This window comes from Desmodus rotundus, chromosome X (assembly GCF_022682495.2).
Source record: "Desmodus rotundus isolate HL8 chromosome X, HLdesRot8A.1, whole genome shotgun sequence".
Lineage (NCBI taxonomy): Eukaryota > Metazoa > Chordata > Mammalia > Chiroptera > Phyllostomidae > Desmodus > Desmodus rotundus.
In genome coordinates this window covers 31,380,514-31,407,492 of record NC_071400.1, presented here as the reverse complement: position 1 = coordinate 31,407,492, position 26,979 = coordinate 31,380,514, and the positions used below count along the sequence as shown (strand labels likewise).

The 26,979-nt window shown below is 37.4% G+C and overlaps 1 protein-coding gene across 1 annotated transcript in view; it reads left to right on the top strand.

Moving 5' to 3' along the window:
- Positions 1 to 26,073, top strand: part of WDR44 (WD repeat domain 44) — an 84,653-nt gene extending 58,580 nt beyond the window's left edge. The window contains exons 13-20 of the mRNA XM_024559105.3: positions 11,565 to 11,678; positions 15,474 to 15,596; positions 18,413 to 18,604; positions 18,810 to 18,911; positions 19,125 to 19,240; positions 21,967 to 22,094; positions 22,492 to 22,614; positions 25,000 to 26,073. Of these exons, the coding sequence (XP_024414873.2) occupies positions 11,565 to 11,678; positions 15,474 to 15,596; positions 18,413 to 18,604; positions 18,810 to 18,911; positions 19,125 to 19,240; positions 21,967 to 22,094; positions 22,492 to 22,614; positions 25,000 to 25,094 (993 nt within the window). The 3' untranslated portion in view covers positions 25,095 to 26,073. The remainder of the gene's footprint in view (positions 1 to 11,564; positions 11,679 to 15,473; positions 15,597 to 18,412; positions 18,605 to 18,809; positions 18,912 to 19,124; positions 19,241 to 21,966; positions 22,095 to 22,491; positions 22,615 to 24,999) is intronic.
- The last annotated feature ends 906 nt before the right edge of the window (positions 26,074 to 26,979 follow it).

Here is a 26,979-nt window from a genome sequence, read left to right as displayed (position 1 = left end):
GTTGTTCTCTTCCTAGATCCCTGCTATCTCTTCCACCCTCTTAAATGTTGCTGTTTCTCAGGGTTCTGTCCTTGGCCATTCTCAGTTGACTTACTTGCTATCTTTAGCCCTGAACTGGCTTTAGCTCCATAATTCTCATTTCCTTTCAGTAGCATTATATTTTTTAAACAAGAGTGAGATCTTTTTGTGCATGCTACCCTTTCACATAACAATATGTATATATAGGATCTCTCCACCTATATGTTCTTCAAGCACATCAATTAATAGGTCTAAAGCAACTCCTTCAATAAATGTTTTCTGAGTTCCTGGCCCATGTGCCAGACACTGCTAGATTCTGCAAAGTCAAAACAGACTTATTCTGTGGCCTCAGGGGCCTTGCTGACCACTGAAATAGATGTATCCTCAGTTATAGTACTGGATGGTAATATGCTACAGAGGGTACTTCCCAAGTATAGAGGTTAGCCTTGTGAATCAGGGTGTCAGTACAAGCTTCCTGGAGGCTTTACTGTTTGAGCTAGGTGTTAACTATAACACATGAAAGAAGGAAGGAAGGAAGGAGCATTTCAGAGAAGATAGCAAGTGCAAAGGCGTGGAGGCTGGAAGAGTATGGCGTGTTAAAAGGACTACAAGGAGTTCCATGTAGCAGAAGCAAAGTGTGCATGCTGCGAGTTGTAGGAGAGGTAGGCAGGATTGGGGTTTTAAATGGCCTTTGTGTTAAGCCGTGATATTTGAACTTTATCCTGCAAGCTACTAGGGGAGAGGGTAGCTTTGAGGAATTTTGATCAGGATCTTAATTAAAATGTGCAGGCTTTTGTTTTAGAAAGAGCATTCTTGTGGCACTGTAAAGAATAGATTGGATGACCCTGGCCGGAGTGGTTTTGTTGGTTGGAGCATCATTTCATGACCAAAAGGTTGCAGGTTCAATCCCCAGTCAGGGCACATACCTAGGTTGCGGGTTCAATCTCTACTCCAGGCATGTACAATCCCCAGTCTGGGTGTGTGGGAGGTAGCCAATCAATATTTCTCTCCCTTCCTCCCTAGCAGCAAGAAAAAAACGTTCTCAGGTGAAGACTTAATTTTTTTTTTTTAAAGAATAGATTGGATGGGGGCTGCAGTGTAGAGACAGGGAGACCACTTAAGAGGTTATTGACTCAGGAGAGAAATGAGTACTTCGATTATGATATATTATGATAGTGGTGGGTCTAGAAGCCATAAAGATGAGCTGAATTCAAGAGAAGTGAAAGAAATGGGATATCTAGGACTTGGTGACTGACTAGCTAGTAAATGAATAGGCTAGAAAGATTCCCAGGTGTCAGGCTTGAATAACTGGAGACATGTTAATGGTCTTTCACCAATATATTTTTATCTATACACAACCCTGCTTCTCTTTTGAACCATCTTTAATGGCATCAGCATCCATAAGTTACCTTTTCAGCTCAGTCAGAAACACTCTATTCATTTTTCTTCCTTACCCACATATCAGATTAGTTACAAATTCCCATCCACTGTACCTCCACCTACAAATAAGTGCCCATGGAATCTGTCCCCTCATCTCCCATTGTCATTCGCATCATCTCAGCCCATGACACTCATGACACTCATTTAAATGTTTGCTGTAGCCTCCTAATTGGTTTTTCTGTCTCCAGTCTCTACCCAATTCATTTTCTACACTGCCACCAGCAATTTTTTTTCAAAATACAGTACTGACTCTGCTGTTATATGGTTTAAAATCTTCGGATGGCTCCTTGTAACCTACAGAATAATATCCTTCCTGATATTGCTTCATCTTACCTTTCTAACTCAGTTCTAATTCCCTAGTGCTTGTGCATCCTATTTGCTTTGCTGGATATAGGTCTGTACCCTAAATACTCACTTTCGTGTCTATGTCCATGTTTGATTTGCGGGGAATGCCCTTCCTGCCCCCTTCCCTCAGGGCAAACCCTAGTCATCCCTCAAGATTCAGCTCAAATATGTTATCTCTCTTTTTATTTTCCCTGAATCAAGTAGGCAGAATTGTTCCTCATTTGTGTTCTAACAGTACATCATATATACTTTGATGTTGATATCACCATCCGTTTCCTGGCAGTGTCTCACTGGCTGGGCTCTGGGCTGAGTTGAGGCAAGGAACTGTACTTCACGGATCTTAGTATCCTTGGAACCTAACCCCATGTTTAAATGTGATAGTCTTGAGTCAGTGTTGAATTCTTGCTCTGTGCCCTTATTCCTATTCCCCTTATCTGTGTACCTGCAATCTCCCTTCTTTCTATTCCAAGTTTGCCCAGTTTTCAAGGCCTACTCCATCCAGAAAATCTTCACTGAGTAATGTAGTTGATGGAGAAATTTTTAACTGCTTTGCTTTAGGGGAAAGCATTTGCTTTTATTAGTTTAATTCACCATAAAGTTTCTAGGCATTGGTTACTATTAAAAACAGGGATTATTTGTACTACCTTGTTTTATGCTTATTTCAACAATCCTACTTACAGATTTTTAATTACTTCCATCCATGCACCCCCCAAACCCTACATATCTCCCTATTTGTTCGAATACAAAGCCTTTTAAATGAGGAACATAGTAGTTTTTTGACATAAAATGTAGTGACCCCCTGGAGTACTATTGTTTTGGGGTTTTTTTTCTGGAGTAGTTGAGTATCATTTTCTATCTGTTGTTTTCAGGAAAAGATTGTCTGGGGTTTCTTTTACTTATGTCATTCTATTGGGACAGTTAAAACAGGCCTCTATCCCGTTTCATATGCCTTTGGAGTTCGGTATCAGTTGTTATTTTTGAACCTAGTGCTGGCTGCAGTGAGGCACAATAAACAAAATGAAGTTTATTTTCCTGATGTATGTGTTCTTTTTTCTTTTTTTCATGATAGTGATATGTTATCTCTTTTGAACTACATTCTCACTCTTGTCTTCTTAGCATCCATGTAAAACTGTTGTACAGTAAGGCCTACACTGTGACGCATACGGGATTCATCACCTACTCATTGGTCACACCAAGCCTAGGATTCTGGCTGTTATACTCTTTTTCTGTTGATTTCCAAAAGTAGCTCAGTAAACATAAGGTAGAAAAGAAGAGTGACATGCATAGTTTGCTCCATTATGCTAGAGACTTGTAAAATTTCTTCTTGACACTAGAGGTTGTAAATATGCAATTTACCTAAAATAAATGCTTTTATTGGGTAAATCTATGTTTGGTGGGCTTGATTACTGGAACATCAATATGGGTATTTTAGGATTTAACTGGTGCTTAGAATTTTTGAGAATAGATTGTACAGGAGGAAAAAAATTCCTCTACCCTCTTAGTTTCCGCAGCTGGGATCTACAAAATAACCTGACAAAGGACAGACTATGAGGAGAAATGGACCCTGGCCAGGTTGCTCAGTTGGTTAGAGCATTGTCCCAATATACCAAGGATGCCTTTTCGATCCCCAGTCAAGGCACATGTAGGAATCAACCGATGAATGCATAAATAAGTAGAACAACAAATCCCCCCCATCAATAAATAAAAATAAATAAAATTTTAAAAGAGGAGAAATAATATGCATGTAGAGGCCTTTGTAGAAAAATAGGGCACCCTGGCTGGTGTGGCTCAGTAGATTGGGCGCCAGCCTGCAAACCAAAGGGTCGCTGGTTCGATTCCTGGTCAGGGCACATGCCTGGGTTGTGGGCCAAGTTCCCAAGTAGGGGACACATGAAAGGTTTCTCTCCCTCTCTTTCTCCCTCCCTTCCCCTCTCCAAAAATACATAAGTGAAATACTTTTAAAAAAGAAACATAGGGGCGGACCCAAAGAAACAGGTAAACCCAGAGGGTTAATGTCATTTTAACAAAGAGCAATAAGTTTGTGGAGATGGAAAAGACAAAGAAGAACGGGGGTTTAGGCTGTTAGTGGTGGTAAGTTGTAGTAAGGTAAATATATTAGATGAAAGTAATGTAAGATAAGGGTTAATTAGTAAAGTCCTGTGAGTTATCTCCAGAGATAAGATTCATTCTCCCCTTCCTGCTAAAGGATAGGTATGGGGAAGACACCTTCCCAAAGGGAATTTTATGCTCTGCTTTCAGGTATAAAGAGGGAGGATAGAGACTTTCTTATCTCTTTCTTCTAAGTTGCCTTAAGCTCAAACTAATTCTTATGCAAAGGGAGGCATATTTGAGGTGACATGTTCTGATCCCTTTCAAGATCAATACGATCAGCCCTGGCTGATGTGGCTCAGTGGATTGGGTGCCGGCCTGCGAAGCAAAGGGTGACCGGTTAGATTCCCAGTCAGGGCACATGCCTAGGTTGTGGGCCAGGCCCAGTAGGGGCATGTAAGAGGCTACCACACACTGGTGTTTCTCTCCCTCTCTTTCTTTCTCCCTTTCCCTCTCTCTAAAAATAAATAAATTAAATCTTTTAAAAAATCAGTAGAATCGAAAACTTACAGAAAGGAGTTAAATGTAAAGGAATGAGAAGTAATTTTTGTGAAATTCTGCATATGCAACATTTAAAATATGCATTGGTTTAGACTTGGTTTAGTCAACAGTGTGTTAGGCACTGAAAATATAAAGATGCAGTGGACAAGCCATGCCAAGGAGCTGTACGCATGGGGGAAGACAGGCATCAACAATGTTGATGTATCTCCAAAACAGAATTAAGTGCAACACATATAATTTTCCGAAGAAAGCCACTCCTTTGACAGTGTACTTGATGTCAGTTCACTCTTTAATAATCCCATCTCCTGAGTTAGAAACTGTGATCACTTTTTACTCTCTTTCCTCCCTTCAGTGTTTGCTCATTTACCACATCCTGCCCAAATGTGTTTGGAATCTGGCCATTCCTTTCATTTCCAGTGCTATAATCCTGGCTTTATCTCTTACCTGGACCATTAGAGCTCTTTCCCAGATTCCAGTCTTTCATCCACAATGCCAGCAGAATTACTTTCCTGTAAAACAAATCTGATCATGTTACTTCTATTTAATCACTCCTTGTGGCTGTCTTTTTTCCTCTAGAATCAAGGCCAAATTCCTTAGCTTGACTCAGCCTTTTTAGAGATCAGTCCGACCTCAGTTCATTTTACTTCCCACCCTTTCCTCTCACAAACCTTATCTTCTGAGCCACTCGGTTATTCATTGTTGCCCTTTTGTAGATTCCATGTATTTACATATGCTATTCTCCTTTACCTCATAAATTCATTTCAGAGTCAGGTCTCCCGAAAGCATTCCTTGCTTCACTTAATGCATAATTATTCACATGCTCCCTCATTGTTCCTGTGGTACTTTGCCCTTATTTCTGGTAAACACACTTATTATACTATATCAATATATGTAACAACGGCTAACATTGTGTGTCCTTACTGTGTGCCAGGTACTTGGCTAAATGCATTTGATGTCTCATCTCACAGAACCTGACAACAGTCCTGATACTGTTGTGAAATACTATGAAGAACTCTGTTTTAACAGATGAAAAATAGAAGGCTTAGGAGATAATAAGTAACTCACCAATTCACACAGTTGACAGATATAGTGGCAGAATTAGAACCCAGCTCTGATCTGTCTCTAGAGCTTATGCTCTTAACCATTATGCTCCACTAGTTGGCATCTTAAGGTCTGGCACTATGTCTTCATTTAGTCCACAAGTATTTATTGAGTGCCTACTATGTGTTAATCACTGCTCTAGGAATTGGGGAATATCGTAGTAAATAAAAGAGACACAAATATCTGTTGTTAGGAAGTTTACATTCTAGCAGTGGGAGACAGAGAAATAAGTAAATTTTGTAATATATTAGAAGGTGATGAATTTTATGAGTAAAAGAAAGCAGATAAAATGGAGTGACCAGGAGTAAATAAGGTGGACAAGCAAAGCTTCACCAAGAGTTTATCATTTGAGCAAAATCTGAAGGAGGTGAGAAAGGGGTCATATGGCTGTATCTGTAGAAGAAAATTTCAGGTAGAGTGAACAGCAGCCGAAACTGCTATAACACAGGAGTTCTGTTGTGTTGAAGAAACAGCAGAGGCTTGGATAGCTGGAGCCAGTGACTGAGGGGGAGAATAATAGAAAATGAGGTCACAAAGATATGGATGGGGCAGTCATAGCGAATGGGCCATTGCAAGGAGTTTGGCTATTGTTTTGAGAAAGATGGAAGCTAATGGAGGGTTTTTGAACAGAGAGTGACATAAATCTGATGTGTTAGAAAGCTTGTTCTGGCTTTTAAATACTGAGAATAGGTTATAAGACAAGGAATGTCATTTATTTGGCATGTCAAGTAACTAATACAGTATCTGGTAAGTGCTAATAAATATCAAAAGGCTTACAAGTTTTCATAGCAGTCCAAGTTTAAAATTATATTTTTAGATAATCAGGGTATTTGAATATGGATTAGATATTAGATCAGGGGTGTCAGACTCATTTCCACCAGGGGCTACATCAGGCGAAATCACTTTAGGACGGTATACATGTAACTAGTCCTTAACTGTTCGGGAGTTGAAATTACATTCGGCCCTTGGAAGGCAACTGCAAGGCTGATGTGGCCCTTGGTGAAAATGAGTTTGACACCCCTGTATTAGATGATACAAATGATATTATTAGGTGTGGTAATGGCTTTGTACTTATGTTTAAAAGAGGGCTTGTTAGTTAGAGATGCATATAGAGTATTTACTGATATGCTCCAGCAAAAGTAAGCAAATACATAAAAGTGGGAGGATTGATAAAACAAGATGAGTACAATCATGATTGTTAAAGCAGGCAATGGATACATGGGGTTCATTACACTATTTACTATATTCTATTTCCGTATATGTTTGAAATGTTTATAATAGAGTTTTATATATTTATGTATGAAAACATATTTATGTAGACATATAAATATCTCTAGATATAGGCATCTATTTAGAGAGATATATCGATTAGATAAAATATTTTATTTAGTAATTCTATTTTTAATAATTCTACATTTAAAAATCTATTATAAAGAAGTACCGTATTTTTCGGACTATAAGACATACCGAGGTTTTGGAGAAGGAAAATAGGGGGGAAAAAAACCCTGCTCCACTGCTGTCGCACCCCCCCCCTCCACCCCCCGCGAGCCAGGTACGCTACATTTGGACTATAAGATGCACCCCCCATTTTCCTCCCAAATGAGGCAGGGGCGGGGGGCATTGCGTCTTCTAGTCCAAAGAATACGGTAATCAGATATGCCCAAAAATGTAGGTAGTAGGATTTTCATCTCAGTGTTCTCACTAGAGCGAAAATTTTTTTTTTTTTTTATTATGCAATTACAGTTGTATGCCTTTTCTCCCCATCCCTCTACCCCACCCCAGGTGAACCCACCTCCCTCCCCCCTCTCCACCCTCCCCCTTGGTTTTGTCCATGTGTCCTTTATAGTAGTTCCTGTAATACCCTCTTCCCACTATCCCCGCCCCCCACCCCCCACCCCTGCCCTGGCTATTGTTAGATTGTTCTTAACTTCAATGTCTCTGGTTATATTTTGTTTGCTTTTTTCTTCTATTGCTTATGTTCCAGTTAAAGGTGAGATCATATGGTACTTGTCCCTCACTTCCTGGCTTATTTCACTTAGCATAATGCTCTCCAGTTTCATCCATGCTGTTGCAAAGGGTATAAGCTCCTTCTTTCTCTCTGCTGCGTAGAATTCCATTGTGTAAATGTACCATAGTTTTTGGACCCACTCGTTTGCTGATGGGCACTTCGGTTGCTTCCAGTACTTGGCTATTGTAAATTGTGCTGCTATGAACATTGGGGTGCACAGATTCTTTTGGATTGGTGTTTCAGTGTTCTTAGGGTATAATCCCAGCAGCGGAATTACTGGGTCAAAGGGCAGTTCCATTTTTAGTTTTCTGAGGAAATTCCATACTGTTTTCCACAGTGGCCTCACTAGTCTGCATTCCCACCAACAGTGCACAAGGGTTCCCTTTTCTCCACATCCTCTCCAACATTTGTTTGTGGATTTGTTTATGTTGGCCATTCTGACTGGTGTGAGATGATACCTCATTGTGGTTTTAATTTGCATCTCTCTGATGGCTAGTGATGCTGAGCATCTTTTCATATGTCTCTGGGCCCTCTGTATGTCTTCCTTGGAGAAGTGTCTGTTCAAGTCCTTTGCCCATTTTTTAATTGGGTTGTTTGTCTTCCTGGAGTGGAGTCGAGTGAGTTCTTTATATATTTTGGAGATCAGGCCCTTGTCTGAGGTATCATTGGCAAATATGTTTTCCCATACTGTTGGTACTCTTTGTAATTTGGTGCTGTTTTCTTTAGCCATGCAGAAGCTTTTTATTTTGATGAGGTCCCATTTGTTTATTCTTTCCTTTATGTCCCTTGCTTTAGGGGATGTGTCTGTGAGGATGTTGCTGCGTGGAATGTCTGAGATTTTCCTGCCAATGTTTTCCTCTAGGACTTTTATGGTGTTACGGCTTATATTTAAGTCTTTTATCCATCTTGAGTTTATTTTCGTGTATGGCGTAAGTTGGTGATCGAGTTTCATTTTTTTGCACGTAGCTGTCCAGATCTCCCAACACCATCTGTTGAAGAGGCTGTTTTTGCTCCATTTTATGCTCCTGCCTCCTTTGTCAAATATTAATTGATCGTATAGACTTGAGTTTATTTCTGGGCTCTCTATTCTGTTCCATTGGTCTATGTGCCTGTTTTTATGCCAGTACCAGGCTGTTTTGATTACAGTGGCCTTGTAATACAGTTTGATATCAGGTATTGTGATCCCTCCTGCTTTGTTTTTCTTTCTCAAAATTGCTGCAGCTATTCGAGGTCGTTTATGGTTCCATATGAATTTCTGCAATGTTTGTTCTATATCTGTGAAATATGTCATGGGTACTCTAATAGGGATTGCATTGAATCTATAAATTGCTTTGGGTAGTATGGCCATTTTGATAATGTTGATTCTTCCAATCCATGAACATGGTACATGCTTCCGACTAGAGCGAAAATTTGAACAAGCTAAATTTTTAACAGTTGGAAAATAAAAACTATGTTATAGTCCATATAGTAGAATATTATTCCATTCTTAAATTGTTTTCACAGACTACTTAATGACATTAAAAATATTCAAAATGATATGTAATGTGGGAAGGGGACAGTGGAGAGAGGGGATTACAGGAACTACTATAAAGGACACATGGACAAAATCAAGAGGGAGGGTGGGGGTGGGGGAGGGAGGTGGGTTCAGCTGGGGTTGGGTGGAGGGATGGGGAGAAAAGGCATACAACTGTAATTGAATAACTAAAAATTTTTAAAAAAATGTAATGTGAAAAAAGCAGATTTAAAATTGGATACAATATTATCCCGATTTTGACTAAAATATCTATAAATATTTATAGATAAAAGCTTAAAGGATACACTCTAAATTATTACTAGTAGTTATCTCTAGGAGGTAGGATTTTCAGCTATATTTCTTGAAAATTTTTAAATAAACTTACCTGCTTTTATTAAAACAAATAACAGAAGATACTATGAAAGTCTCAGGATTTAAACCTTTTGACCAAGTAATAGCCCTTATATTAGAAAATTTTTTAATCAAATATGGATGAAGATTTAGGTTCCAGATTGTTCATTGAATTGCTATTTATATTAGAAAAAAATGGAAATGCCTGAATGAGCAAGATATTAGAGAATGATTAAATTATGCTGCATTCATATGCAACTTGTAAATGTTTTCAAAGAGTGGAATACGGAAAACACTGGCGTGATAAAAAGGAAGGTACTGAGTCATATACATAATATGATTTCAATTGTGTTTTTTAAAAAGGAAGATTGAAGATCAAAATGTCAGCAAATTATGGGTGGTTTTAATTTTAATTATCCGACTTTCTGGGTTTTTTTTTTTAATTATCTACACTGAACATGTATTACTTTATAATCAGAAAAACATTAAGTATTTTTTTTTAAGGTAGAGCATGGGGAGAAGAAAATGGTTGTTTAAGGAGGAAGAGATCTGGAATCACTGCTAGAGGAAATATGTTAAGGAGTTAATTAAATGTAAATGATTATTTAAGGCAAGGTGGAATTTGATGTAATGGGACAAGCCTGCCTCATTTTATATGTTCCAGCAATGCCTCTGGGGCTGGCAGCAAAATTAGGAGAAGTAGCTATAGTCACCTAGGATTAGTAGTACTTGGCAAAAGGTCAGGGCATTTGTGTGGCTGGTCTATCTCCACAGAAGATGTGAAGATATTTTTATTATCTGTAAAATTCTAGACCACTAAAATCAGTAGCTTTTAATCTAGCCCCATACCCACTGTTCTAGTTTAAACCCTAATTATTCTTACTTAAACTTCCTGACTGCTCTTCCTGCTTCCATTCTCTCTCTCCAAATGGTCTTTTACACTATTGCCCAGCATTCTCTTTCTAAAACACCAGTCAGATCATGTTATTTTTTATTTTCAGAAACTTGTGTTGACTCTCCATTGCATTAGAATTTTTGTGTTGACTCTCCATTGCATTTGAACTTTTAAGCCACAAATTCGAGACTCTTTATGATCTTGTCTCAAAGTATCTTTTTACCTTAATCCCTATATACTGTTTTTTCCATCCTCATCATCCTACCTACCCTTAAGGCTTAGCTAACACTCCATATTTTTGCTTATGCTAATATCTTCTATAACATTTCAGGAACAATCTCTGAACTTGAAGTTGAATGGCTTGTATTTCTGCTTTGGTTCTGCTGTTTGCAGGTGGCTATGTGACCTTGAATAATGTTATTTTAATCTCTTCGAGCCTTGATTTTTTTTTTCTTCATCTCTCTATCTTCATAATGCTAATACCTACCGCTCAGAGTTGTTAGGATTCATTGAGATAATGACTACAGAAGCATGTCGTAAACTAAATGCATGGCACAAAAGAACGGCATTATTTTTCACCTACCTCTGTCAGGATGCTTTTGACTTCCAATAACAGAAATCCAACTGAAAATGCCTTAAACAATGAGGAAGCAAGTCTGGAGGTAAGGCGGTTCCAGGGGTGGCTAATTCAGCAGCTCAGTAGTATCAGCAGGGCACAGGGTCCTACCACCTTCCTGCTTTGCTATTCTTGATCTGTTGTTCTCTTGGGTTGGTTTCCTTCATGGTCCCTCCAATGTTCGCTACACTCATAGGTGTCACGTGCAGAAAACAATGTTTGGAAGCAGGAAAGAGGAAGGTCTCTTTTAGTATGCCCTTTTAAGAACGAGGAAATCGTTTTAGAGCCTCCCCCTCCTGCCTCCCTCAATAAACATTCCCTCGTGTCTAATAGATCAAAATTGTACCATGTGCCCATTTCTAAACTAGTCATCACTGAGAAAGGGAATGAGCTTGTCTTGATTAGCCTATCACCCCGTGGTGCTGGCTCTGTTAGGGAGGGAAAAGACTGTGTTAGCACAATGTCTTCAGTTGATTATCTTGGTTTGTTGTTTATTAGGTCAAGGAGGTGAAGAGGTTATGATAGCAAATTCAGCATAAAAGGGAGTTTGCTTTTGGTGGAGGAAGATTTCATTCATGCACCATGCAAAATGATGAGAGAACAGATGGGTGGGAAGTGTATAAAGCCTTTGTTTCTCTACTTTTCACATTTGTCTTTGCCTACATAGGTATGCAGTGGAGCTGATGAAGACCCCGATGATAAAAATGCACCATTTCGACAACGGCCATTTTGCAAATATAAAGGACATACTGCTGATCTCCTTGATCTTTCGTGGTCTAAAGTAGGAAATTTTTATTTGGATTGTGTATTAATTCTATGTCGCTATGAGTTTAGGATAAAAACATTTTTTATTTGTATGATTGTCACGCTGTCAATTGTTTGAATGTTCATATATATACTGTGTGCGGTTTGTACAAATTAATCAAAGTTAAAAAAAGACATCACACTAGGCTCATAAGAAAATGTTTATATTACTTAACAGCTTCTATCTGTAGCTGTTTATGTAGTAGAGCTTTTGCCTCTTTTATAATTTTGCGAAGTATCCTAAGCAAAATGGATATGACTTCAACTACAAAGGTGAAGTCTGATCTTACCTAATCAAGACTGCTTTGGGGCTAATCTGCTACATCAGTGAAATTATAAATTTAGGTTTAACATTTACATTCTGTGACTCAATGATAAACCTTAGTTTTGTGATTTTTTTCCTTTAGAACAAAATTATTTCAGAAGTAGAGGGTCTGTTTGGCCACTGATCAAATATTTTCACAATTTTTTGAAAATTTAAAGAGATTTTAAATTAGACTTAAAGTCTTTAAAGCAGGAAGCAGTTTTTAAATTTTTGCATGATACCTTACACTTCCTTTATATTGAAATTTGTCAGTAATCAGAATCTAAAATATATTAAGAATGGGGGGGGGGTAGTATTTAAAAGCCTTAAATTGAGAAGAGTCAACTGAGCTAACAAAATACTATGAAGGATACTGGTGATGCCCATTATATCTTAACCACGTCAGGAGAACCTCATGTACCGCACAGATATCACTTGTATAAATTGGCAAGTCCAGATTTCTCTGAGCTTCAGCTTTGAACCACTCCATTTATGAATTGCTGTTCCTATCATTCTTATTTAGATGTCTAGATGCTTTTCATAACCCATCAGTCATGTCTTTCTCTAACCTGGAAGAAACTTGGGCCTCACCTTGTAGTCTGGTTTTAAACTGAGCCCTGATTGTGTCTTTGTACTCCTTCTCTACCCTGCGTGAAATCTGACTGAGTTGTCAGAAGATGGAAATCTAATCCTTAATCTGACCATCATAATCATCTGGAGCAGTCAGTGCAAAGCACACAATTGGGAGCCTTGTACTAATTTTATTTTGTTAAAGCAAACTAGTATTTTTTCTGAAATGTCACACTAACTGGAAGACATTAGTTCTTCACTGACCACCGTATCAGTCACGGTTCTCCAGAGTAGGAGAACCAAGAGGCTGTGCATACATAAGGATTATGCTTCCATTTTTTACTTAACTACCTATATGCATTTCTAAGTCTTTTTTAAGATTATTTATTTATTTATTTATTTATTTATTTATTTATTTTTAGACAGAGGGGAAGGGGAAGAGGGGTCAGAGAAACCTCAATGTGTGGTTGTCTCTCACTTGCCGCCGCCCTCCCCCCCCCACACACACACACACGCACACACTGGGGACCTGGCCTGCAACCTAAGGCATGTGCCCTGACTGGGAATTGAACCGGCAATTGTTTGGTTCACAGGCCAGTGCTCAGTCCACTGAACCACACCAGCCAGGACTCTAAGTCTTGTTTGCAGCAAGATTCTAAGCCCCTTGACAGTAGGGACCTGATCTTATTTTACTGTTGTTTCTTTTCAGTATCTAGCATAATAGGTGTTTACAGTGGGTTTTCTTTTTGTTGAAGACTTATTTTGTACCAGGTAACAAGAATTACCACGTTAATTCTTCCAATAATAACCCTGTGAGGTAGACAATATTTCATCTTGTAGATTAGAAGAAAGGGCCTCTGGCCCATCCAAGATCACAAAACTAGTTATGGTCAGAACTTAGATTTGAATCTAATTTCCTTGACTCCCAAGATTATGCTTAGTTTAATAAAATTATTTAATTATACTAATTCAATAAGTATTTATTGAAAAGAAATCTCTTGGCTTATTAGAACAAATCTTAACATGTCTTCAGCATCTTCACTTCTAAGCATGTCTTCATATTTTTTTCATATACTTCAAGCAATGGACTATTGCATGAATTGAATAAAGTTAGTTTTAATGAACAGAAGACAGGTTGTTTTTATATAGTTGTTTTTAAGAGGAAATATAAGGTAAACTGCACATACTCTTGAAAACTTGTCTGGTACTAAGTAGATCTTGAAAATAAAAAAATTATTAGATGTTTTAAAGTTATTTTAAATCTTTCAAAATTTATTTTTTCTATTTTTGTTTTTTCATTTCTTATATTTTAAAAAGTTTATTTTATTTTTTCAAAATTCTGTTTTTTAATTGCAGATACGCCATCTGTTTAAAACCAGGTAAACCACATAAAATGTATCCCTATAAACCAGCCCAAAGAGCATATATGTATCAGTACAGCTACATATCCACATCAATATTTATGCTTAGTCTTTCTGCATTTGAAGATGTCAGATTTTATCACTTCTCAGCCTTTTGGCTGAGATCAAGTGTAAAGATATAAGATTCTTTCATTGCTTTAAGTAAATGACAAAGCATCTGGTTGTTTCCCATAGTGTCTTCTACTTAAGCACTCTGCAGAACAGTGTAGGGATTAGAGCCCATACCTAGAGCCACACTGCCCACTCTGCCACTGGCAGGCTGTGCATGTAGTTTCAGACAAATTATTTGACCTGTTTGCTTCAGTGTTCTCTTTTGTAAAAGGGGCTAATAATATACCTACCTCGAGGCGTGCTAAGAACAGTGTTTAGCACATTGTAAGTACCATACTCATTAAATGTTGTCAGTACTTCAGTTTCTTTAGCACTTTTATGCATACCGAAGAATGCTAGAGTCTCATTTGGATTTTCACATTCAATATAACTCATAGTTCTCCCCTTAAATAGATTGTGTTTAGAAATAAAGAGCTTCTGCCAGCTGGAAGCTTTTTTTTTTTTTTAATCCTCACCTGAGGACATTTTTTCATTGTTTCTTGGGGGGCGGGGGAAAGAAATCAATCAGTTGCCTCTCATAAGCTCCCTGACCAGAAATCACACCCGCAACCTTTCCACGCATGGGACAATGCTCCAATCAACTGAGCCGCACTGGCCAGGCCAGCTGAGAGATAGATATTTGGCTCCTGAGTGATGGTCCATCACAGTGCCTAAATCAGTAATACTACCCTTTTCTAGTTTTGAAAATTCTATGATCTATTCTGAGAGATTTGACAATTTTTTTTACTTTTTTAATTGAATATTTTACTGTTCTGTTACAGTTATTCTGATTTCCCCCCCCATTGCTCTCTGCTGCCTCACCCACTCCCCACTCCCACAGTCAATCCCCACCCTGTTGTCCTTGTCCATGGGTCATCCATATATGTCCCTTGACTAGTCCCTTCCCCTTCTTTCCACCATTATCCCCCTCCCCTCTGGTCACTGTCAGTCTGTTCCTTGTTTCCATGCCTCTGGTTCTATTTCCCTTGTAGATTTGACAATTTCTATTCTCTAATTTTATTGCCTACAGTGACGGGTGCACAATAACTTTTCATTTCCATGCTGTATTATTATAGAGTAATCTTTTTGAAGGCATTTTACATGACAGAGAGTCCATGTGAGTTTAAATTCGCCTGTGTTGTCAATGTAAAAATAACTGAAGTGACAATCAGATGAATATCTGCCTTAGATTCATAGCTGAATTCCAATATAATTCCAGAATAGGTAATGAGAAAAAGTCCTAGAATCTAAGAAATAATGGTATTTAATTGTTTTGGAAAAAAATGGGATCTTCCAAGCGAATTGGATATAATCTTTTGCACTTTCTTATGCTGTGTAGCTTTTTTTTCACATGGTGGTAAAATAATCAATGGCAATTCTTCCATAGAACTACTTTCTGCTTTCTTCTTCGATGGATAAAACAGTCAGATTATGGCATATTTCCAGAAGAGAATGCCTTTGCTGTTTTCAGCATATAGATTTTGTCACTGCCATAGCTTTTCATCCAAGAGTAAGTAATTGTTTATACATTTGTTGTTATACTATAAGAAAGGTGAGGGAACCAGGTTTCTCTGGAGGGTAGTTGGATTACAGGAAAAAAAATAACAGCCACGTAGTTTAGAACAACTTAATTTAGTCTTTTATTTTGCTTTTTAAAAAATAGAAAGGAAATAAATATTCTGCTAATCTCTATTAGAAGAACCGGAAATGTTATGTTCTAAAAAATATAACAATGAAAAGTCATTCTGAATCTTTAGTAAGAAATGCAGGGTATAAATAAAGGATCCTGTCAAAGATGAGAGATCGGAAATGGTGGAAGAAGAGAAGAGAGCAAGTGCATAAATGAGAAAGGGAAGCATATAGGCAGGAATAGTTGTGGGAAGGCTGGGAAGGGAAGAGACAAACAGCAAAAGGTTGAAAGAAGTAAAGTCCAAAATTTGTTACAAGATAATGCTGAATTCCTGTTTAATGTCTAGAAGCATTGTTACTCTTGAGATCACTTCTTCTTTATTTTCTTTATTTTTTTTTTGAGAGAGAGAGAGAATTGAATATTTTAGCTTATCAGATACATCATAGTTTTCCGACACAGGTGCACTGATGTGCACTTCCATAAATACTGTGTGAGTCAATGTGCTTGACTGATCATTCAAGTAGTAGATGAGCCAGTCTTGTGGGGGTTGTAGTTTAATTGGCATTATTTTCAATGTAGAAAATCCTTTAGTATCTGTTCCCTGGGAAAAAAAGTATTTCATATGATTTCAACTAAAAGAGAAAAGTCTACTGTTGTGGAATTGCAGACCTGTCTTCTGCCCATATAGGACAGAGCCATCAAACGCATCGGGCTGAATTAATTTTAATTGCTTACGACTATATAAGCAAAGGGAGTCACATGTTGTTCCTACTTCACTAGCTAGGCTGAAGTAAGTGGGGAGCTTAAGCTGACTCAGGTTGCTGTATGGTTACCTTCCCTCTCCCGCACTGATGTGTGATTGCATTTCCAGTCGCGTCCTCATCTCTCTATGATTAACACCCATTGCCCTTTTAATGCACTGCTTCCGTTACAGTCACATTTCTTCCTCTTTCCCCCCAGATTAAGAGAGAAGAGTGACTTTTTTGTTTTCCTCAATGTAATTTCCTTCCCTGGGTAAGCTTATAACATAGGCAGTAATAATTCTGAACCCTTAAATAATTTGGTTAAGAACTTTTCAAAATTAAAAATGTTTAATGTGTGTGAATACCTTACCATTTTTAACCATCAGGACTTTCTGAATAACACCCCCACCTGTCAACCAAGATCGCAATAAAAGGATGGACTTACCCCTGTCTGCAGCTTTCCTGTACCTCTATTTTAACTATAATGTGTCAGTGGAAAGAGAAGTATTAGGTGTATCTATATAGTACATTATTATTAAGGTTTCTGTTTAGTGAGTAATTTCTCTATATTTTTTGGTTTTATTTTGGAAACCGAAAAGCCCTATTTCTAAAAATTCTACTGACCTAGAGATTTTTTTAAGAGGCTCTAGGGAAGAATGGAGTAATGTTGACATTTTCTTATGAAATATGACTCTATTAAATGTTATCTCAAAGGAAGATAGACTTGTAAAAGAAGTAGCAAAATGGAGAAACACATATACATAGATATATGTATGTATACATGTATGTAAATAAAATTCCGACTTGTAAAGCCAAGGTGAATTATTTTTACTTGTTCATCTTTCCTGCTGGTAGACATTGAGTCAAGCCTACTATACCATAGTCATAAAAATACCCATTCTGTATAGATTATTTTTGACAGGCCTCAAGATTGGTAAGAAGAATAATCTTGAGCAGAGAATCTATATCTAGTTTTGGCATCCCAATTATTTTACCTTTAATTCTTATGTTACCAAAAATTAGGCCAGCTTACTGGGATACCTGGTTTTATTTTAGAGCAAGGTTTTTCAACCTCGGCACTGTTGACATTTTGGGCTGGATAATTCTCTGTTTTAGAGGGAGGGAAGGCCATCTTGTGCACTGTAGGATGTTTAGCAACATCCCTGGCCTCCACCCACTTGGATGTCAGTAGCACCCCACCCCCAGTTGTCACCATCAAAAACATCTTTAGACATTGCTACATGTTCCCTATTGGGCCAGGTTGCCCCTGGATGAGAACCCCTGGTATGAAATTGAGAATTTGATTGAAACTTTGATTAGTGAAGTGATTCTCTGCTGACCTGGTGTCAGAGTACCAAAAATCGACTGGTTCCATGGGCTAACTGGCACTACTTTTTTGCCCCATGTGTTAACATGTGTCCCAGAAAAGGCTAAGGGCGAATGTATCATAGGATGGTCTTTCCTGAAGCATGTTCCTCGAAGGTACTGGCCCTGCTAAATGTTCCTACCCTGACCTCCTACCAACTTTCCACAAAAAAGTCCATGGTTAAATAAGCTGGAAAATGCCACCTACTTTATCCACCTTTTGAAACTGAGACTCTTGATTCATTTTCTGTAACTCAGAGTTTTTCAAACTTACTGTATTTATCATAGAACCCTTCTCCTACATAATTAACATTTCAGCATATTATCTATTCACATCCATACTTTGGGAAAAGAAGTTTAAGGATATGATAAAATGATCACAATGTCATTTCTACAAAAGTAATACTATGTTTTCTAATTGTGGTTATTTTTAGTGAATAAAGTAATGCTTACTTGAAGAATAGTTATTTTAAAATGAGATCTATATATTTTAAACATTTCTAATAGAGTTAATGTATTGATTTGCTATAATGAGGTTTTCTTGATGTGGTAAACTGAAAGCTTTCTAAACTTTTGTTACACCTTTAGGATGACAGGTATTTTCTAAGTGGGTCATTGGATGGAAAGCTCCGCCTTTGGAACATACCTGACAAAAAAGTGGCTTTGTGGAATGAAGTAGATGGTCAAACAAAATTGATCACAGCTGCAAATTTCTGTCAAAATGGCAAATACGCAGTGATTGGGACATATGATGGCAGGTGCATTTTCTATGATACAGAGGTAAGTGAATATCTTGTATAAATTACATAGTTGAACACTTAGTAAAAACGTTTGTGTGGTCTTGAATTAAGTTGATGTATCCTCGCTGTGCTTTAACTGCCTTATCTGTAAATTGGAGGAAGTAATATCGTGTCTGTGAGCTGGATCAGATGCTCTTTGATATTCCTTCTAATGCCGATCTGTTAAATTTGTGATTTCATTTTAGCATTTGAAATACCACACGCAAATACATGTCCGCTCTACCAGAGGACGCAACAAGGTTGGAAGAAAAATTACTGGCATTGAGCCTTTACCAGGAGAAAATAAGGTACCGAGTGTTCGAAACCATCTCTCCCAGTACTCAGTAGACTTCTGAAAGTTAGTTCTTAATATCTTGGCTGAGAATATAGTCCCTTTTCTACAGAATACTCCTTTTTCTAGTTTTGAAGTGCACCCTGTAAGTGTATACACCCTTTTTTGATTATAGCTTAACTTAGATTAAAAGATTTTATATATAACTTTTCTCTGTTTTTATTTTTAGATACTGGTAACCTCAAATGACTCCAGAATCAGACTATATGATCTTAGAGATTTGTCACTTTCCATGAAGTATAAGGGTTATGTCAACAGCAGCAGCCAGATCAAAGCAAGTTTCAGGTAACTGGCAATGAGAAATTCCCAAAAGAGATCCCAACATTTCTGCACTGATCTACTAGGCCTTGTGTCTATAGGATGTTTTTAGTTTCTTTGAACTATGACAACTGGTATCTCAGGTTATCATCATGCAACACTTACCTTACCTGCCTGTATGACAGATAGAATTGCCCCTATTCTGCAGATGAAGAAAGCAAGACCCAGAAAATTGAGTAATTTGCCCAAAGTCACACTGGTCAGTGCAGAGCCAGGATTAGAAGACTCCCAGCTCCAGAATTTGTGCTTTTGTACTTTCATGTAGGGTTTTTTAGAGGCAGTTTACCACTCACCCCACTCAACGCTCTTGATCCTTTTAGATAAAAAAGCTAATGCAGTATTTTAACACCGTGAAGTAGAGTGTCCTATATTTACACCTTTACATATCATTGTTATTTGAACTCTAGGGGTCTGGAGGCTCTCCTGAATTACCTGCCTCTTCTCCTTTATAACCTTCTTTCTTTTAGTCTTTTTCTTATCAGTTCTCCTGTCTTCTGTAATTACCTACTACAATAGCCCGCCTTTAGCCATGGTTTTGCTTTCCTCAGTTTCGGTTACACATGGTGAACCATAGTCCAAAATATTAAATGGAAAATTTTAGAAATAAACAGTTCATAAGTCTTAAATTGCATTCCATTAATGGTAGCGTGATAAAATCTTGTGCTGTCTCACCCAGGACATGAATCATATTTTTGTTCAGCATATCTATACTGTATGTAGACTACAAAAAGATTTTTATATTATATTTTATTGATTATGCTATTACAGTTGTCCCAATTTTTCCCCCTTTGCCCCCCTCTACCCAGCACCCCCCACTCCCTCAAGCAATCCCCCCACCATTTTTCATATCAATGGGTCATGCGTATAAGTTCTTTGGCTACTCCATTTCCTATACAGTACTGTACATCCCCATGGCTATTCTGTAACTACCTATTTGTACTTCTTAATCCCCTCACCTCTTCACCCATTCCCCCCTACACCCCCCTCTCATTGGGCAACCATCAAAATGCTCTCCATATCCATGATTCTGTCTCTGTTCTGGTTTGCTTAGTTTGTGTTTTAGATTCAATTCTTGATAGATGTGTATTGCCATTTTATTGTTCATAGTTTTGATCTTTTTCTTAAATGAGTCCCTTTAACATTTTATGTAATAATGGTTTGGTGATGATGAACTCCTTTAGTTTTTTCTTGTGTGGGAAGCTCTTTATCTGCCCTTCAATTCTAAATGATAGCTTTGCTGGGTAGAGCAATCTTGGCTGTAGGTCCCTGCTTTTCATGACTTTGAATATTTCTTGCCAATCCCTTCTAGCCTACAAAGTTTCTTTTGAGAAATCAGCTGACAGTCTTATGGGAACTTCCCTGTAGGTAATTTTCTGCTTTTCTCTTGCTGATTTTAAGATTCTCTATCTTTAACCTTTGGCATTTTAATTATGATGTGTCGTGGTGTGGCCCTCTTTGGGTCCATCTTGTTTGGGACTCTGTGCTTCCTGGACTTGCATGTCTATTTCCTTCACCAAATTAAGGAAGTTTTCTTTCATTATTTTTTCAAATAGATTTCCAATTTCTTGCTCTTTCTCTTCTCCTGCTGGTACCCCTATGATGCAAATGTTGGAAAGCTTGAAGTTTTCCCAGAAGCTGCTTACAACATCCTCGTGTTTTTTTTTTTCTTGTTGTTCTAATTGGTTGTTTTTTCTTCCTTATGTTCCAAATCATTGATTTGATTCTCAGCTTCATCCATTCTACTGTTGTTTCCCTATAAATTGTTCTTTATTTTAATTAGTGTATCCTCAGTTTCTGACTGGATCTTTTTTATGCTGCTGAAGCTCCTTGAACATCCTTATAACCAGTGTTTTGAACTCTACATCTGATAGATTACTTATCTCCATTTCGTTTAGCTCTTTTTCTGGAGTTTTGATCTGTTCTTTCATTTGGGCCATTATCTCTGTGTGGGCTGAGTACACACTCCTCTTGTAGTTGAGCCTTTTATAAGTAGAAAGACTACAGTTTAAAGTATAGTAAATAATAACTCAGTGACATAGTTGTTTATCATCAATATCAAGCTTTAGGTTCTGTACATAATTGTGTGTGCTATACTTTTATAGGCTGACAGTGCAGTAGGTTTGTTTATGCCAACATCACAAACACCAGTAATGCATTGTCCTAAGACATTACAATAGCTAGTCTCACTGGGCAATAGGAAATTTTCCACTCCATTATAGTCTTACAAGACTCCCATGGCATATGCATTCGGTACTCTCTGTGATTCTGGGGGTCTTGAAACATATCCCCTGTGGGAAAGGGGAGGTGGGCTACTGTAATTACCCAGTAATTTAATTGGTAAAATATTCCACTTCTCTCTTTCATCCATTAAGGAGGCTTTCCTCCCAGTGTGGGTCACCAGTAGCACAGGCACCTAGAGCTTTGATGAAAATACAAATGCCTCTGGCTCCCATGTCAAACCTACACAGTCAGAACCTCTGGAGTGAGACTAGGAGTCTGTATTTCAGCAAGCGCTCCTGGGTGTTTTCTTAGGTGTTTTAAAGTAGGAAACTCTTGGGGATGGCTGTGGTGGGGGGGAAATGGAGACAACTGTACCTGAACAACAATTAAAAAAATGTAAAAATAAAATAGGAAGCTCTGATCAAGAGAAACCTTAAAAAAACTGTTTTTTTCCTTTTCTTATCCAAATTTAGTCATGATTTTAGTTACCTCGTTAGTGGCTCAGAAGATAAGTACGTTTATATCTGGAGTACGTACCATGACCTAAGCAAGTTTACTTCAGTCAGGAGAGATCGTAATGACTTTTGGGAAGGTATTAAAGGTAAGCAAATGCCTACTTTTGTGTGCTTTTTATAAGTGAACAAAGTTAAAGTGAATAAATTTCAAGTGCAGATGTACTAGAAGCAAATGTGCATGGGCATTATTTCAGAGAGGCAGTTATAACTGCTTTTGCTCTTTATTTGACTTTGTTGGATTTTCCTGTACCAAGGAAGAGCTTATACTTGTGTAAAATTTGAGAAGTCATGGGATCTCAGAACTTGTGTTTGCTATTTTGTTTAGAAAATATTTTTGGGTTTTAAATAGTTCTTAGTCACTTATACGTTAGCTTTAAAAGCTATTTGGCAGGTAACATACACTATTGTATTTTTTGCATATTTTACTGTCTTGATGTTTAGAATCCAATTTATTCGTTATCCTGAAGTAATTTTTTTCCCCAGCACATAATGCAGTTGTTACTTCAGCCATCTTTGCTCCGAACCCGAGTCTGATGTTGTCCTTAGATGTGCAATCTGAAAAACCAGAAAGCGAAGATGCTGAGGTTTTAGATACCATGCCTTCGGGTAAGTACTCATATTTTATTTGTCCTACATTTTTTTTCTAGTCGGCATTTAGTAGCCTATTTGACCTAGCATTGAGTATTATAAGGTTTTCATCAGTATGAAGAATATTTTTGTTTACAACATGATTGTCAGATATTGATTTCTGAACACTTTAGTAACGTAGTTGTTGCAAGTTTTACTTTTATGATGAAGTATAGAAATGATCCCTACAGTATAGTCTTAAGTTTTACTTTTATAAAATTCACGCAGGAATTAAAAATGGAAAATTTGGAAGTTCTTAATTTCTTTAATGGGCAGCTGTTCTCCTTGGAGAAAGGTAAACAAAGACATACAAATATTACAAAATTTATTATGTGTTCTTTCTACTAGACTGTGATTTCTGTGAAGACAGAGTTTATATGTCTTATTGGTTGTAGTGCCATTGCCTAGCACAGTGCTTGCCTGTATGTAGTAGCTGCTTAATAAACATTTGCTGAAAAAATGACTTAAACCAAAATGAAAGCAGGTCTTTCTCTACTTGCTACATATTTATAGCTTCTCTTAGGTAGCTATTTACAAGCCTATACTTTCTTGTCATTTGCAGCATATGCTTTGACAATGAATACTAATTCCACTTCTATAAAATGTTCAGATTAGAAAGTGAAAAGAAACCGTCATATAATATTGAGTGCCAGTTATGTAAGAGGTGGTCCTTGAGAGTATGGTAAAATCATGTAAATCTGGACCACTTGTTAATAAAAACAAGTTTGTACTATTATAATCACTTGCAGAATAGTTCATTACATCTATTTTCTCACTTTGGAGACTACAACCTGGCCTTTTAGAGAGTTATAAAGCACAAAAATAGATAGAGTATACAAAAAATGCTTCTCAAGGTATTTGAATGCTTAAAAGTTCTCAAGTATTTTTATTTCATTTAATCTGCAGTAATTTCCCCGTGGTATTATCCACACAATACACTCTTCTAAATATAATGTTTCTTCTGTCAAGAAAATTTTGATAGCAAAGAAGAACTTCAGTGTAGCATAAATTACAGGATCTAAAAACAAACCCACTCAGAATTATTAAACCTTTACTAAATGCCTGTTTGGAAATCTTTCTTTTCATTTCCTTTTTAACAGTGTACACATTTCCCCTACACATTTCACAGAAAAATTCTAGTTTTTAAAAACAATTTGAGGAAAAAAGAAAAGTTTTATTCTTTAAACTTCATTTTAAAGAGCCACAACTTTTAATGGGTCATACCCAAATTTGTGTTTGCTGTTTCGTACCTATCTAGGTATAATTTAAGAATAAAATCTTAAACCCACGGTATGATACCATAAAATAGATCTGATCACTCTCTCTCTTTATTCCTATATTTGACACTGTGAGCTTCAATTTTCCTCATGTGTTAAATGGTGATAACACTCAGTTTACCAAGTTGTGATAAGGATGGAAGATAACATATGGCAAGTACCTAGCAAAAAACCTGCCATATGGTCGACATTATCATTATCATCTTCATTATTATTTCAAGATGAATTAATTTTTTCTCTAGTTTTTCTCATAATCCTAAATACTTTGCTGCTGCTTCTGCTGCATAGCACTTCTTTGAGATATGCCTAAAGAGTAGGAAGGAATGTTCCAAGGCTTAGGACATGTTCTTAGCAAATCTAAGTGAAACAGTTTTGTCTAACTCATCCTTTACTCAACTTTCCTATTAAAGTTTGTTATTTCCTTCTTTACTATTCAGTCCTCAAATCCACAAATTTCGCCTATGCACAACAGAGTCAGTTTACACTGGATTTTGTTCATTGCTTTTACTGGTAAATGTAAGAGGTTAAGAGTTTTTTCCATTCATCAAGGCTAGTTACATAGCTCTTCAGTATGGACTGTAGAGGGAAAGGGTGCTGTCAGCACTCACAGATCAGTCATGTGTACTTCATCTCATGGCAGTTTCTGTATGTCAGTGTACGATAAACCTTGCCGTCACCCTCATTAGAGAGCCCCGTTAGCAATAGACTTGCCCAGCTGATCCCGCCCTGCCAGCACTTTCAGTCCTGGGGCTGAGTGACACACTAGCCTCTTGCTATAAAATGAAGCATTAGACACCTCAGAAGCCTAGATTGCCTGGGAGTAAATCCAGGCCTCCAGGCCCCAAGGGACTGTAATCTGCCCAAGCCAGGGAAAGACCAGCTAAGACAAGGTAAGTGGAAGTGAGCCCCAGAGAGGAGGAGAGGTACAGGAGGATGAAAGATGACGGGATTGGGCCAGGAAAGAGAGACCGAAGAGGCAAAGAGAGTGAGGACTTCCCACCCCCAAAGAGCATGGGCATGTGACAATTGTGACAGCAGGCTTCATAATCCTTTTAAATCAATTAAAACATTTTTTTTATATTTTAAGGTATTATGAAGACAGATAACACAGAAGTTCTTCTCTCTGCTGACTTCACTGGAGCAATCAAAGTGTTTATTAACAAAAGGAAAAATGTATCTTAATTTGAAATGCCATTTAAAATAAACATATCAGTAAGTTTCTGTATGTATCAGAACTGAAAAAAAAATATTATAGTGTTTCAGGCTAACATCTTTTTTTTTTTTTAATTTTTGTTGGAAGGTGTTCAAATATAATATATTTTTTGAGAGGCAGTGTTAATGATCTAGTAAACCCTGGACTGATAGACTAGAAGGGAATGTGGCTAGAATAACATTGCCAGACATATGGCTTTACATTTTGTTATATTTGTGTTTTTGTTATATAATTGTGAACTTGCACAGGTTTCTGCATGAAAATATATTAATATATTAATCCCATGTGTGTGCCTTTTGGTTACATGCACTAAATCTTAACAAAGTTAAATTATTTCAATGGCTCATTTGGCCTCTTAATGGGGAAGGAGTCTTGTTTCTAGCTTAAACAATTTCTTTTGCACAAAATTTCATTTTTTAAAAAAAGTGGTATCTTTTGACCGAGTTATTGTTTTAAAAATGTTATATAGGTTTTCAATAGGTCAACAACCATGTGTAAATGGTTTTTATAAATTTCTCAATTTGGGGACAAGATTTTTCTTGTGGTCTAACTTGTGGACTTAAGATTCTTTTCTTTGTATGTGTATATATAATTTTTTTTTGCCACACTGGAGCACAATGTTTCTATGTAAAGAATTTTTTTCATTCTTTATCCATGAGCACCAGGCTTTGCTCACTTAAAAAAAAATTAAGCCACATTAAGGAGTGAGTCTTCTTTTTTACAATAATGTAAAAATGAACTGTTTACATTTTTTTAAAGCATTGTAGTTTTAAAAACTAAGCCGTTTTGTTTTGTGTTGTTGAATTTGAAAGCCTTTGCGAATATTGATATAATGTACCAATGAAATAACATCTGGGGCAGTGGCGCCCTGATAATGTTGTTGATGGTTAGCACATGTTTCTGAAAATTAAATAGTTTATTAAAAGTTGGTTGCCAACACTTGTTAAACACGTGACTTCATTTTCAGATGACTTTGGTAATTTGAGAAATGCAAGAAAAACAACGCCTTGTTTTATAATTTGATCTTCAGCAAGCAGAAGACCAGACTTTAAATCCCATAATGCGTTAGCTAGATGCCTTTACGGAAAAAGAAATTTGAATTCTGGTTCTAAAATCAACACTGCTGAGAGTTTATCTCTCTGCTTATACGTTCTTTACGATTGGACGTTTGCTTTCAGTACGTAAGAACGAAGCTGGGGGCCATGATCATGTCCTTGTTAATCAGCATGGTCTTGGAGCGGTCTGGATTTTCTAGTTAATTGCATATTATTTGCCTTGGTTAAGCCTATGCTGCTTTCTTCCTCCTGCCAGTGCAATACTCCTTGCCCCTCTGCTCACTCCCCTGTCTCCATCTCTGTCTTCTCACTCTTCTGTACTCTGCTGGACAGATGGAGTTGTTATGCCATTGGCTTTCTAACCAGTCAGTTTCTTAGTCTCAAGGTCTGGATTGGTATAGTGCTTCAAAGAACGTCATGTCCATAGATCTTACAGGCAGCTCAGCTTTCACTGACTTCTGCCTGAGGAGGACTTGTAGTCAGTTGTGGCGCTGGTCCCTTCAGCTACAGATAATTGGGGTATTGCCATGTGACTACTTCCTGATAGGTTTTATGTTGTTTGTTGAACAAAAAGGCAAAAAAAAAAAATTGTTGGGATGCCAGCTTAAGAGAATAATACTGACACTTCTGAGTTTAGTTTTTAGATGCTTGCTGTCACTATATAAACACACTGCAAAGTAACAAGTCAAAATGAATTTGAAAAGGTAGCAACCTGATGTATGCAAAGAGAAACTAAACAGTATTCTTCCCCAAAAAAAGTATTAGAAACTCACTGTAGTAAGTAGTGTGGTATTCTAGG